The following is a 14,578-nucleotide window of genomic DNA, read 5'->3' as shown; positions in this document are numbered from 1 at the left end:
TGATACGATAAAAGTCTCAATGTTCTGGTCTTGCAGAGCTCCTGCTTGTGAAGCAGCTTTGTAAATGCTCGGTAAACACGGGAGTCTTTCCAGATGCAGGCATATCCTGCAGCTGTAGTTGTGGTGATGTTGTTCAAATGTGCATGGTTCTTGTAGCAGTGCAGAAGGGCAGAGCCCTGGGCACAAGGTTCTGAGCACGGTACTGCACAAGCCTCTCAGTTCACCCTTCTAGGATATTCTATGTTTCAAATTGCAATGTGGTTTTCAGATCCTTACCCAAGCTGTTCTCTTGTGGTTGCAAACCCTCTTTGGTACAAGTTTCATACCAGGTTTGTTCTGACAACAGAAATAAGCACAGCAATAGCTCCTGGTAGGTTAGCTTAAAATCACCACAGTGATTTGCAAAGGTAATAGAGCTCTTAGAGATGTGCATAGAATTACATCTGTTGCCACGGAGTTGAACTTTGAATAGTGACTATCACTTGAGTTGGGTATTTACCTTGCATATTTCTACTCTTCCACTGGTACTGTAAATCCAGTGGTACTCTATGTAATACTCTGTACTGAGTTGTCCCCTACATGACGACGATGATAATGATGATGATGAAATATTGCAGCGACGTAGAACATTCTTAATATGCAAAATGTTGGCAAATGGATTAGTCTTTCGGTGCCCACTGCCACATCTAAACAATGTACACCCACCGCACAATGCCAGGGCTCTTCCAATTGCAAATGATGAATGGCTGGATTGAAATGAGCGCTCTCATTTATACTGGGCTTAGTAATGTAGCATTGATAGGGCTTTTTTGGAAGGAGGGAAATAATAAGGGAAGGAGTAAGTATCATGAAAAATATAATCAAAACCAAAGATTTAAAAAAAACCAAAAAACAACTGGGAGGGGAAGACAAAGAAAAGATTGTGCAGATATTTGGAAGGAAAAGATAATGCAACCTGACTTAAATCAAGTTTAAAATCAGATACCATGAAGTTGTGATGCTGCAACTCTACAGCTTGCAGAGATGCTACTGAAGTTGCAGTTCTTTCTGGTGTGGTGGATCCATTTAGGTGTCATTGTACTTTTCTTGTTTCAAATTAGGTTTTATGGCATTTGAGATGTCTTCTAGGTGTTTTCTTTGATTTTTGTGGTTGTCTTCTGACTGTGACAAATGGCTTTCTGCCCTTTGGTGTGTTTTATAGTATTCTGGGCCCCTGTCCTTGTTTTGTTTCCCTCCTCTTGGCTGGGACTGGATCCTTTTCTGTGTGCAGAGTGTTTGCTTGTGGATTTTACAGAAAATTTTGTAATGTGTCCAATTCACTGGGTTTAGATTTTTTAATATTTTATATTACTACTTTACTATTAAAATAGTAGTCAAAGGCATCCCAGTTGAGGTCAAGACCTTGCTGCAGAAACTTAAGTAGGAGGCAAGCCTGCTCCCAAGGGCTTGGAGTGTAACTGACTGGAGTTTGGGTGCCCACATAAATTGTGGGGTTAAATAGCTGTGTATTTCTACAGGTTTCAGGCTAGGATATCAAAGCACATTTCAAACACAAATAAATTTAACCTCCTTTCTTCTATGGAAATCAGAGATTGGTTCTGTGGTAATGCTTTCTGCTTCAGAAATTTCTACACATGTACTTGTTACTGACATATATATGACTGTTTTTAATATAGGTACTTAACTTTTTTAAGAGCCTGTGTAAGTCACTAAGTGCATATTGATTTGAAGCAAATGTAAATTAGAATTAATTTTGACTTGCTAACGTAGTCAAATAAGGAACATTTCTATTGATCTTTGTCCCAGAGGCCAATTATCTGGATTAGGTGTTTTTATTACATGAAATATAGCGTATAGTATATATCATTCTGCATTGATCAGTGTGAGATTGCATATTTAAGGCAAGGACTGAAAGTAAGAGTATTTAACAAGTGATTTATTTTTAAAAAGTGTATCTCGTTTTATTTAGCCCCTGCTTTTTCCCTGTTCAAAAGCTGTGCTTGTAACTACTGCTGAATAGGCGGCTGTTGATGCATGTGGCTCAACAGGGATTCTTGTTCATATCATTTCCATTTAAGCTTCCTTCCCTTTCACTCTGCTCCATCTATACTGCGTTCCCTCCCCCTCCTGCCTCCCCAGCCACTGTAAAGCTTATCTATATTTGTTACTCCCCAGCGTTGAGCGGGTACTGTGCTCGGCATGGAAAAAACCCCGTGTTTTCTACGTTGAATAAATATATTGCAGCAAACAGTGCTAAGTGCCTGGACAATTGAGCAGCGTGTGTACAGGTGATGGCTATAAGGAGAACGCTGAATGCCCGTGGCAAGTGATGGGGAGAGGGACCGTTCGGGCATCTGCCCTGGAGACGCCTCTCCGAGCCCGGGCTCCCGGGCTTAACCAGGCGGTGGCCGGATCCCCCCAGCGCCGTCTCTGAGCTCCGCCGTTCCCGCCCCGGGAGCAGGATCCGGCCCTGCCGCTCCGTTACTAGACTTGCGCTTGCAAGACGGCGACCTCCAGGAATTGCTGCCTCCTGTTACCCAAACGCTGACATTATCTCTATGTATCGCTACAGCGTTCCGCGCCTCGGCCCCACAGCAACTCGGTAATCTTGGTAACATCCTGCTCTCAACTCATTTTCTTGGCAGTAGTTTTAATTACGTTCGGGCTCCTGAATGAATTTGTTTTCTCTGGGTCCTTGGCATATTGAGACGCTTGTCACGTTTGGGTGCCTGCAATCACTGATGCGTTTGTTTTAGGGGATGAATTAGTCTTCTGAGCCTGAGCATGTCCAATTTATGAATTAGATTTCATTGAAAGCTAGAACAAAACAAAAGAAGAAACGGTTTTGCTGTACCACTTTCCTCCCCTACCCCCTCGCCCCCAGTGCGGGGGTAAAAACCTGTCATTTCCCACTCGCTCGTCAAACGCGGATCGTGTCCCGGGCCCCAGCGTGTGGGAGGAGAAAGGGGCATCACCCCACCCCCCCCCCCGCCACCTCGGTGGTGCCTCCACGTCGCCCTCGGTTGCCGAAGTTGGGCGAGCGGCAGCGGGCGCAGCCCCGCGCTCCCGCGCCCTTACCTCCGGGGGCGTCCCGCCGCGCCGCGTAGAGCCTCGCCCAGGGCCAGGCGGGTGCTCCGAGAGGCCGCGCAAAGGCAGGGCGCCATCTGAGCAGGGGCTGCAGCCCCGCGGAAGAGCCTGCGCCCGGCAGCCGGGGTGCTGTGGGACCGCCTTGCCTCTCTCCTTCCTCTGCTCCCGGCCCTGGGAGCATCGCGCCTCCCGCCCTCCCCCCGGAGACACACACGTTTCCAGATTCTGGATACATCTATATATATGTAATCGCAGTTGATTTCCCTGTTCTTGCGCAGCCGTCCCGCTTCCTGGCGGAGCTGCAAACTCCCCTCCGTGCCGCCCGCTCGGGCGCCCCACTGCCCGCGCCCCGCCGCTTCTGCCGCCGCGCCGTGCCCCGGCGGCACCGAGCGCCGAGGCTCCGCAGTCACGTGGCGCGGGGGGCGGGCGGCGGCGGCGGGGGGGCCGCTCCGCAGTTCGCGGTCTGCCGGCGCCCCGGCACACACCGAGCGCTGGAGGCTCCGCCGCGCTGCCTGCCAACCCGGGATCTACCTCCGAGAGATTTTAGCCCCGGCTTTTTTTCTTTTTTCTTTTTTTTTTTTTTCCCCCCCCCTCTGCCCATCGCCAGTTCTGCTCGATCTTGGAAAATTCTTGGGGTGTTGGGGGAATTTGGGTTTTTTTTCTAAGGGGGGGGTTATCTGGACATCTCACCCCCCCCGCGCCCGCTGCCTTGCTCCACCTGCCCTTGCGTCTTTTTTCTTCTTTTCCCCTGTTTGTCTCTCCACCAAACCCGGGCTGATGTGCTGTGCGAGAGGCTGGAAATGGAAGTGTTGATGCTCTGGCTTTTCCCCTGGATATTTCAGTGCGTTTCGGTGCGGGCGGACTCCATCATCCACATTGGTAAGAGAGGGAGCGTGGGGGTTGGAGAGGGACGCGGTAGATATACAACTAAATGACGGGAGCGTCTCGTTTAACCGCGGTAATGGCACAGGCAGCTGTTGAACCCAACTCCGCGGAGAGGCAGGAGGAGGGAGAGTAGAAAGGCAGCTGAATCCACCCCCCTCCCCCGATTGTAAAGTTAGGGGCGAAATGCTGGTTGTGCGCCGGGCCGGGTCGCCGGGCCGTGAGCGGGGCGGGGGACCTGCCGGGGCCGCCGCTGCGGTCTCCCATGTGGCTTGGGAGCCTGTGCTTGGACCTGTTTGCGTGGAAAGGCTTTCTCCCCCCCCCATACCCCCCCCCCCCCGCCTTCTCGCCACTGAAAACAAACAACCGCCCCCCAAAACCGAGCAGGAGAGAGGCATCATCTGAACGTGCTCTTAGGGAAAACTTTCGGGCAGATAATCCCCCGGTTCCCATCCCCTGTCGTAGCAGGTGTCAGCCGAGCCGGCATGCGGGGGAGGGGGGAACTTGGCTGGGAAAGGGTTAGAAAGGCGAGATTTGCAGTGGCTCTGTGCGTGTGTCTGCCTGCGCGCAACTGTTGTGGTTTGAATAAGATCTCATTAAAACCCCTGGGCAGCAGGAAGGCTGGATCAGCAGTGGGTGGAAGAGAGGGATGAATGAGAGGCAAAGGAAAGGCTGATGTGAACTTTTATGGTTTCTGGGAGCCAGGCATGGTGATGTCCGCGGGAAGCCTGGCATGCAAGACCGAGGCTCTGCAGTCACCTTTTGGCTGGTGTTGAAAGGTACCAGCAGGAACGAAAATGAGGATGTTTAGGGGCGGAGAGGGGGGAGAGAGAAAATCACTTGTGGAGGATGACAGAGGAGGAGATGGGAGTACGGCCGCGAAATGTGAAGCCGTAATTTCCACCAGCCTTTTGGGGAGGATGGGAGATAAAAAAAAAAAAAAAAAAATCAACCAAAAAAAAAGGAGGGGGCCAGGGCGAGGGGAGGCTCCGCGGAGACGGGGGTAAAGTCCCGTGTCGAGCCGGGGCGGGGAAGGGGAGAGGGGACCAGCCCCGTAACAAGTTTCCCGGCAGGGGCGTCAGGGGCTCTGGGGTCGGCGGAGGAGGCTCCGGTCGGCGCCGCTCGCCTCCGGAGCCTGGGGGCGCAGCCAAGGCAGACAGCATTGCGGAGCCATTAAGAAGACGGGGTCAGCCCTGACCGCAGCGGGTGACTCTGGCCCGGGGGCGCTCCCCAGGGCTGGGCAGACCGCGGTGGCAGCGGGGCCAGCTCCGCGGGGAGGCGGTGGGGCCTCCCTGGGCAAGTGTCCGGGACAGGGTGGGAGCGGGAGCGAAACAGCCCCCGCGGCTCTCTCTCTTGGCCTCGCTTCTCCTGCGGGTCGACGGTGTCACCTGGGCTTTTCCCCGCACGAACTTCAGCCCGGGTGGCGTTCGCTAACTTAACTCCTTGCAGAAATAGCGGTCTGGCGGGCAGAAGAGGGGGAGGGATGCTTTGTGCAGAGCTGCAATTTCACACGGGGTGTGCACAGAGGCTCCAGCCACAGGCACGCACGGTGTGAATCAGCAGGACTTCTCCAGGCTGGGGCATAACGGTTTTTTTGCTGGTTTTGTTGCCAGCACTGAAGATCTCTCCCACTGCTGCGTAGAGCAGGACTGTAAGCCTGGTGTGGGCACACACACATAGAGAAGGGGATCTTATGTAACACACATCGCCAGATGTTTTCACGTTAACTGCATAAACAGGACACTGAAATTAAAGCTTCCAGGTTACTGGACACAAATCCCAAGTTCACGTGTGTTGGGTGTATGGGAGGCTCAATCAAACTGCTGCCCTAAAAGCAGGCCCAGGAGCAGTGACGTGGCGAGCAAAAAGTTGGTGAGTTTCCCAAGCCTGCTCCCATTCCCAGCGAAGTGAGCCCCTCACCCCGGCAGGGCTTTGCCTCAGGGCTTCGTGAATACTGGCGGAGCAGAAGCGGCTGGGAGAAGGGTTGTGCTTCCCTGTGCCTGGGACGAGTGGCGGCTGCCTGCGCGTGGGTCCTGGCTCCACAGTTTCCCGGTGCCCCCGGAGCTGCCCCATCTGGCGCCGTGTGAGCCCTCCTCACCCTCTGCCGCCTTCCTCCCCGCAGGTGCCATTTTCGAAGGCAATGCTGCCAAGGACGACGAGGTGTTCAAGCAGGCGGTGTCAGATCTGAACCTCAATGACGACATCCTCCAGAGCGAGAAAATCACTTACTCCATCAAGCTCATAGAGGCCAACAACCCCTTCCATGCGGTGCAGGAAGGTGAGCGCCCCGGGCGGCACCCACGGCGCGGGCGGGCTGGCCCGGCGGGACGGGGCTGAGAGCAGACCATCCCCGGCCAGGCCCGTTGGCGGGGAGGAGGTTTCAGCGTCGGTGGCAGCCTGGACTTGTCCTGGCGCTTGACTGGAAACTTTTCTTCGGTCGGGGGTTGGCGCTGTCTTACAAGGAAAGGGGAGGGACGGCGCGGTGCGGCGCCAAGCCCGGCTCGGCCGTGCCGCGCAGGGCAGCCGAGCCTGGGGCTGGCAGTTCACGCTTGGGGCTGGCAGCCGCCGAAGGGCCGGCAGGGCTGGGTTGGGGGGCTTCGGGTCGCTCCTGGATCCGCAAGTGCCCCCTCTCTCTGACGCTGCGGTGGGAAGGCCAGGCCCCGCCGCCGCCCCCGTCCTCGTCGCAGGGCCCACGCGTGGACGCGGCGGGGCAGGGCAGGAGTGGGGGTCCAGCCCGGAGGGGGGTACGTGCGGCGCCGAGGGGCTGAGCAGGAGGACTCGACGCTTGCGGGTGGTGGTGGGGTACGAGCCGGCACCTCTCCCTGCACATCTGCCCTCAGCCCCGCAAGGGGAAGGGGAAGCGGGGCTGTGGCACCCGGCGGTCGCAGCGCGGCCCTCCGCGGGCGCGGAGCTCCCTCCCAGCTCCCTCCCGGCTGGTTGGACAGAGGGCAGGGAGCCGACGCCGGCTGAAACCCTTCCCAGAGTTTACAAGGTCTGACAAGTAGCTACGTGGGTAAATCATTTCAATTAGATTTTTGCAAAGGGAAACGTTTAAATTAATCAGCTTGCCTTTACAAATAAGACTTTAAAAAGATATTATTTCTGATTTAATGAAGCCAAGGTTAATTATGGCCTAGGTTATTTCAGAAGCTGTGTTTTTCAGTAGTAATTATTCTAGAAACAGAGAGCTATTTATATACCCAGACTAGAATATTTAAAAAAATGATTCATCACCAGCCTTACCCTTAGTTTTACAGAGCACAGAGCGAATCTTTCCCTGTATGAAAATTTGCATTAATCCATATGTATTTATGTCTAAGTTGTGTACATGCAAATGATGGCTACAAAATTACACCAAATGTTAATTTTCATGAACTCTGAACAATTTCTTCTGCTATCTTTTTTTTCCTCGGAGTAGGTGCTAGTTAATATCACGCCCCTTCCGGAGAAACAGCAATAGGTACCTTCTAAAGGGCCTGATCCCATTAACAGCAGGATTCCTCCTGCTGCTCTGAAAGCTTAGCAAGGTAGCACGAAAAGAATCTTTGTGAAAATGGGAAGAAGGGGAGTTTGGAACAAAACTCCACAGATCTCTAAGTAACGGTGGGTTGATTTATTGGTGAAGATTAACTCTGAACAATCGGATCTTCTTACATTTGTAAAAGCTCAGTGTCCTATATTGGAGCTTATTCATATTCATGGCAGTGACAGTAGTTGGCTGGCTGAACAATTGTCTTCAACAATGTCTCTTCTCAGAAGTAAAACTTTGTGAAACTATTCTGGATGCCCTGGGGTCTGAGCTGACAGTCTTGTGGACAGAGTCCCTTTGCTCAGTTTTGTTGAAAGTAGAAAAGCATGACCAACTGGAGGATTCCTCTTGATCTAGTAGGATTTCTTTTTTTTTTTTTTTTTGGTTGATTTCTTTGCTAACCTCAAAGATTAGTATTGCATTTAAGAAGACTGCTAAGAAAATAACATTTCTGTGTTGAAAATCCATGCTGAAGCCACAGAAAAGACTCTGGTCAGGTTTTTAATCATTCTGATACAGAATCTCTGTGCTACCTGAATGTAAATGTAAATAAAGATATTCATCCCTTCCAATATGCTCTTTCAGGGCTCATGTGTCCATTGCAATTAGAATTGCTCTTTAATGAATTGATCCCACGCTTGAGAATTAAGGAAGCGTTTGATGAATGTTCACAATTCCAAAGAGAAATTGTTTTCTGTCACTACTTCATTAAGGCATAACAATGTGTCTTCTTTCGGGAGGACTGGGCAGTGATCCTATCTGGGAGCAAACCTTGCCACAGCGGGAGAGCTAAGAGACGAGTATCACACTTTGCTCAATTTCCTGGCTTGCTTTGTTGGTTCAGGTCAGGTCTTTTTCTTTAAAAAATTATTTATTTATCTAAGATGTAATTTCCTACTTTTGAAGCTGTTATACCACATGCTGACAGAATGATCCTTGGGCTGTGCAAGTTGCCGGGCTGTTCTTACTGAGCAGTGTTTCTCTGCCCAGTGTTACCTGGTGTCACTCTGACTATTCCAAATCTCGTTGTATCTCACTGTACGGATGTTCTCCTCCGTTTTGGTAGGATATTGCGAGTAGTAGTCAAAATAACCCGGAGCGAATCTGCTGCCCAGACTGCTCACAGAATCTTGCTGCTGCTACATAAAATGCCCTGACATCCACATTATTCTTCTGCAGCATCTTTCTAAGCAGTGCCATGGAAATCAATGTTGCAAGAATTAGTTTCATAGTGATGGAACTTTTTATTTCAAAAAACACTCTGGATTAAAAATAGACCACTGCCATACTACTGCCAGAATAGTTCATGCAATCAAACCCATCACAAATACTGGTTTTATTTGAAGCGTCTTTTGCACAGTCTTGTGAGTTGATATTGTAAATTATTCTTTATTATTCCATATAACAAGGTCTGTTACACAGAAACAAGACTTTAATTACCGCTGGAGATAGTTTTTACTATGTGTTTGACCTGGCATTTATTGTGCAGTTGGAGAACTTCTGCATGGGTAGGAAGCATGAGGGAGCAGTGATTGTAGGATTTTCTCAGCAACATCTTTGCAGAGCTAAAGGCCAAACAGCAAATACCTTGCCTTTTACAGACAGAGTTGTTTTCAGTGCTGGAAGGTGCTGAGAAATGTAATAAAATTTTGGAAAAAAGCTTTAAGAACTTTGATTTAGAGAGAGAGAAGGGCCCTATTGTAATAGTGTCTGGTGACTGAAATGGATAAATAAAATTCAGAGATCCTTTTTTCTTCAAAGACTTGATAGTTAATGCTTGTGTTGGGTGCCAGAGACAGTAATTAGCAAAAAAGTTGTAAATTATCTTCTCTCTTTATCTTTCATTTCAATATACATTGCAGAAACAAGATCCTATTGTGCTGATAAGTAAAGAGATTGGTTTGGCCCCATCAAACTCATATTCTATAGAAAAATGCGTGGCAAGTGGGTGGCAGGGATTCCAGTGGCAAGGAGTGTAGCAGCAGAGAATAAACAGACCCTGGCGTGCATGTAAAATAGGACCTTGTTATCTGCTAGCGCTTGCAAGCAGTTGTTGCATTTTGGAGAATATTGCTTTTATAGATGTGGCAATTACTTGAGAGAAAAATTGGTTTTCCACCGACTGTCATGGGAGAAAATATACATGGGGAATCATTGTTCTTTTCATACGACTATAAGGAAACGAGCTCAAACGTGATGTTAAATTATATCCTTGCTTCCAAAAGAGCCATGTGCTCAGTTTCTGTTAAGTGATTGAGATGTGAGATAATAAGCGCTTGTTTATGTGCGGTGTGTATTTAAGCTAGGATGGTGGTAACCCTTTTGTGATTCAAGGATTTAAATGAGCTGAAAGGTATGAGAAACATTTTAAAGCTTTCAGTTCAAATTGGGATTTTTGAGCCTGCCAGTGGTATTGAAAAGGGACTTTGTGTATGACATATGGGTGACAAACAAGTTACCAGCTGAGATTGAAAACATGAGGGCATGTTTAAACAGAAAGCCAAGCAAAACTAACACGTAAGTTTTGGAAACGTTGCTTGTGGAGGTGGAATAGTTAGCTATAGGTCAAAACTGGGGCATAGGAATTTTGCAGTGCTTTTTGGAGAAGGGATCCAAAGGAGAAAGTCACTCAGAATCCATGAACCTTTAAAACCTTGTTTCTCAGTGGATGGTGCTTGCATATCTATGGAGCCAAAACTTGCTGTTCTCTCTGCATAGCAATTTCAAATGAATTGTTTCTAATTTGAGCAGCCTTGTATGTGTGCTTGTTGATGTTAAAATGCTGTCAGCTCTGGAAACCAGAACAAATTTGGAAAATCAGAATGTGATTTGAGAGCAAGAATGGTGTTCCATAAAACGGTTTATTGTCAGTCCTGTGTAAGCTGCTGTGGTTTCAGGGCAACGATAGCTGCTGATTTTTTGGGATGTCTGTGTTGTATACCACTGAGTGAATCTGGATCTCTTATCATAGTCTGTAGGACTTGGTAATGCTACGTACTTGGCATGGTTCTTGAACTATCTTGGCTCAACAAATGTATTTCAAGTTACTACCACAGTTGCTTTTTAGCAGTTTTATTTGTTGAGAAAAGGAACAAGCTGGTCAATGTGTAGATAACTAAGATGAAATACAGACCTGGAGAATGGAACTCAGCAGCTCCATCGCTATTCTTGCATATATTTGCTTGGCCAAAATCCCAAGCAGAGCCATGCTTGTCAGATGTGCATTGCTGGTGGTAGGGAACCATGGAGGAGCAAAGTGACTGTATGCCTGTGTGCGAGCATGTGTCTTGGCATATTTGCACACAGGTCTTTTTGCAAACCTGAGACTCTATTTCAAGGTAGTGTAAGTGTTGCTGACTAGAAACCTGCAGGTGAGCCAAAAGCTGCATCATGGGCTTGGCAAAGCCCAGACTTCAGGCTTTACGGAAACCCCTGTTTTATTTGTGGGGAAAAATGAAACTCAAGTTGTTATTAAATATAGAATAGCAAGACTTAATAAGAACTGGGTAATAAAGATTCCTGGGCCATGGGGATAACCCTCCCCTTGCCATTGGGTAAGGACAGATCCAGCATGGTGTAAAGCTACATCAAATACTTGTGTAAATGCAGAGTAAGATACTTTGTTTTGTTGTGTGACAGTTTCATATGACACAGAAATGAAGGAGGTTGTTATTAGAGTTAGGACATTTCAGTATCAGAATGGAAGAATAGACAGCAAGGCAAGGGAAACATAACAAATGCAAACAAAACATAAGATGAAATTTCTTAAAATGTTGCATGTAGAGACGCGTATTTAAAAAACCCCAACAAAACAAGGCTTGATTTGACTGCATTACATTGGGGAATTTGGTGCCTAGCTAGAAATTACAGGATGTATCTAGATTTTTAATGAAAAATGTAAAAATTTCTCAGCTGCCAGAATTGCAAAGAAGTGGTTTATACCAATAGAGAGTCAACTGATTTATCTCCAGTGTTTTCTCTTCAGTCTTTCATTGCCACATAAGTTTACCTCTGTCTGGTCTTCTTTCACGGTTTGCTCAAACACAGATTTCACACTGTTTTCATCAGGATACAGGGCCTTGTTTGGAAACCTTTGACAGGTGAACTCTCTGGACAGAATATATTGTTACATATATATATATATTTGCTAGCTTTAATCTGAGCTTTCAACACTTTTTAGAAACCAAGCAGAAAAAGTGTAGGTAAGGGTTCCCTCTCACGGAGGGTTCCCTCCCATGGTCAGAGAGGTCTTGCTGTGCAACTACATGTTTCTCTTACTAGTCTGCTGCAGTTAAAAGCTGTTGCTCAGTGGGGTAAATGTGCTTAACAGTTTTACCTCCTTGTGCCCTCTGAGACAAGACCAAGGCTTGTTATGGACTGCCACAGTGAAGACATCTGTGGCACTGTCATCTCATTGTGCCTGTGTTTTTATGCTTTATTGTTGCGTGGCTCAGCGTATTGTGAACCAGAGCGTTTTGCAGAGCTGAAGAAAGCAACAAATTAAAATGTCCATCTCTTGTTATGCTGAAAGGATGGATCTGCAGATGTCTTCAGCAGGAAGGGAAAGAGTCGGCAGCCCATGAAGGCGCCCGCCTGGGGCTGAGGAGGAAGGCAGGTTACAGACTGCGGGCGAGCATCCAATTACGGGCTTGTTGTGTTGTTTCAATCCACTTACAATTTGTTACTTGTAGCCACAGCTATTTGGAGCCCGGTCACCGTTTAACTGTAGGTGCGAAATGGTTTGTATTTCTGGGAGGCAGTCAGTCTGAAACACATTCCTGCGGTGGCCTGGGGCTTCTCCCAGGATGTTCCGGGGTTAGTTCCACCCTGGCCATGCTCCCCGCTCTTGATGAGACAGGTGGGGGCTGAGCTGCCTGTGGAGTGGGCTCCGGACTGTGCCCTGCATCGCAGTGCGGCAGGCAGCCAGGAGGCAGGGGAAGAAGGTGGTGATGCTCTGTGCTCACAGCTTAGCATCCCAGGGAAGAAAGGGTTGGTTTTTTTTTTTTTGCAGAAACACTGACGGCATGGGTGGGACCTGTTTGGAGCACAGAGTGCTACCCCAGCTTGGCAGAGGCTGGTGATGAGGGCATGAGTGCTCAGCAGGAGTGGTCTCAGCTCCTGCTTGCTGTGGGTCAAAAGAGAAACCTGTGTTGTTTTCATGCTTTGCAGTTAAAAGGTTTTGGTTTTGTCTGAACGATTTTTTTTCCACTCCCTCCATCAGCGTAACAGGTTAAGCTCATTTCTTTTCTTCAAATATGCAGACTTGGTAATACCTCTATTTCCATGTAGGGTGTGGGCCACCCATCTGTTTTCAGGGTCTTGTATGCACCAGCAGCTGCAGGTTAGGCTACAATTCTTTTTCAGTACCTAATTGTCTTCCCCACTGGTCCTGCTGCCGATCCTGCTCATTTATTAAGGAGCTGCAGTTGAGTTTCTTATTCTAGGATTTCATTATAGAAAATACGCTACATCATTAACTAGCACGCTAGAAATTATCCCAAAAGATCAGAAATAAGCAGTGTTTGTAAAAATATTAGCTAATGCGTTTCAGGGTTGAAGATTTTATTTCTGTTTCTCTTTTTACTTTTTTTTTTTTCCTTTGAAGAAAATAATTTTCTGAGAGCTTTGTCTGTGGCAGCTTCTCTCAGTCATTACTGTGGAGGAGGATCTCTAAATGCCAGTTGAATACACAAAACCGCCTCAGCCTGATCTGGTTAAAATCATGGCAAAAGGAAATGCTGGTAAATTGTGAGATCCGATCTGTATATATGCATATGCATATACATGCATGCCCATGTACACCATACAAATAATTTAATTGCTAGGCTTACTGCGGCATGTCCAGCGGGGAATATGCCTTGAGCCTTGCTGTGCTCACAATCTTCCAGCTAGAGATGATTAGAGGATTGACTATCAAAGTATTACGTTTGAAATTACATCTTCATACTTGCAGAATGAGATGAATTTAATATTTTAATGTGATTTATCATGCTATGGTTGAGCCATACAGCAGAAAGAAGTTAAAACTACACGTTCTTTTGAACAGAGGGCATATTGTCATGTTTAGTAAAACTGTTCATGGCTTACCATAATTATTTACTGGAAGGAAAACCAAACAAAGCCTAGTTATACAACAACAGCGCCTGACTGTAAGACTACAGCACACTAAGGCTGTGGCTGAAATATAGTTACGTTGGATTTAACTTTTTTGCCATTTCAGAGGAACCATAGTCAAACTCCTACTCATTTTTTTTAGGCAAAGATCAAAATGTTTTTCAGACTTTTATTCATAATAAATTCTCTCTGAGGGGAATTCCTGCTGTGTCGTTATTTGTGTCTGTCATCTCATGCTTAGAGGTGTTTTTTCAACTTGCCCCTCAGAAAAAAAAATACTTAGCAGTGTTGGAATTATACTGCTGGGTGATCTTATACTGGTATGAAGTTAAACTTTCTTTTTAATTTTTGTTTTTTTTTTTTTTAAGCAGATGTCTCTGTTTGTGTGGAAATGGCCCACACAGCTATTGCTTTTCTGGCAAGAGATTTTTCCGTAATTTGCAGATATTGAAGTTGATGATTTTGAGAATGTGGCTTCAATGTTCCATTTTGCATTTTGACAGGTTCTTTTTATGTAGTAGAACTTGCGGTGATTTTTCTCACATCCAGAAACAATGTGTGGTTCTTTCCATTTGAAAACATCTTGAAAGAGGTCAAGTTTCAGACCAAGGAATGAGACATTTTATGCACAGGGCACATACAAGTTATGCAGACTACCTGACACAAGACTGTGTCAGCTCTGAAGTTGAAAACTAGGTGCCATCCTGAGAATCCTTTCCATCTCACTCTCCACTGAGGAAAGGGGGCAGCCAATGCTGCTCCTTAGTGTAACTCTTTGGATATTGGGATCCTTGTCCAAGAGAAAATTGAAGCGAGACCGTTAAATAGCATGCAACATTTTGAGAAGCTCATTTTGTATCGTGTAGATCTGTAATCATTTCAAAGGCAGATAATAATGATATGCTAATATGCCAAGATTTCTTTCATTTACATAACTTTAAGGCAATAAATATCTCAAATGAGAAA

General features: G+C 47.2%; 1 protein-coding gene across 1 annotated transcript in view; it reads left to right on the top strand.

Annotated features, from left to right (window-relative positions):
• Positions 1-3,887: 3,887 nt before the first annotated feature.
• Positions 3,888-14,578, top strand: part of GRID1 (glutamate ionotropic receptor delta type subunit 1) — a gene marked incomplete at both ends in the record, with an annotated part of 542,891 nt that continues 532,200 nt past the window's right edge. Inside the window, 2 exons of the mRNA XM_084264405.1 lie at positions 3,888-3,966; positions 6,092-6,247. Of these exons, the coding sequence (XP_084120531.1) occupies positions 3,888-3,966; positions 6,092-6,247 (235 nt within the window). The remainder of the gene's footprint in view (positions 3,967-6,091; positions 6,248-14,578) is intronic.

The sequence above is a fragment of the Gallinula chloropus genome (genome assembly GCF_964237585.1).
Source record: "Gallinula chloropus genome assembly, chromosome: 5".
Lineage (NCBI taxonomy): Eukaryota > Metazoa > Chordata > Aves > Gruiformes > Rallidae > Gallinula > Gallinula chloropus.
This window is presented reverse-complemented; position numbering and strand designations above follow the sequence as displayed.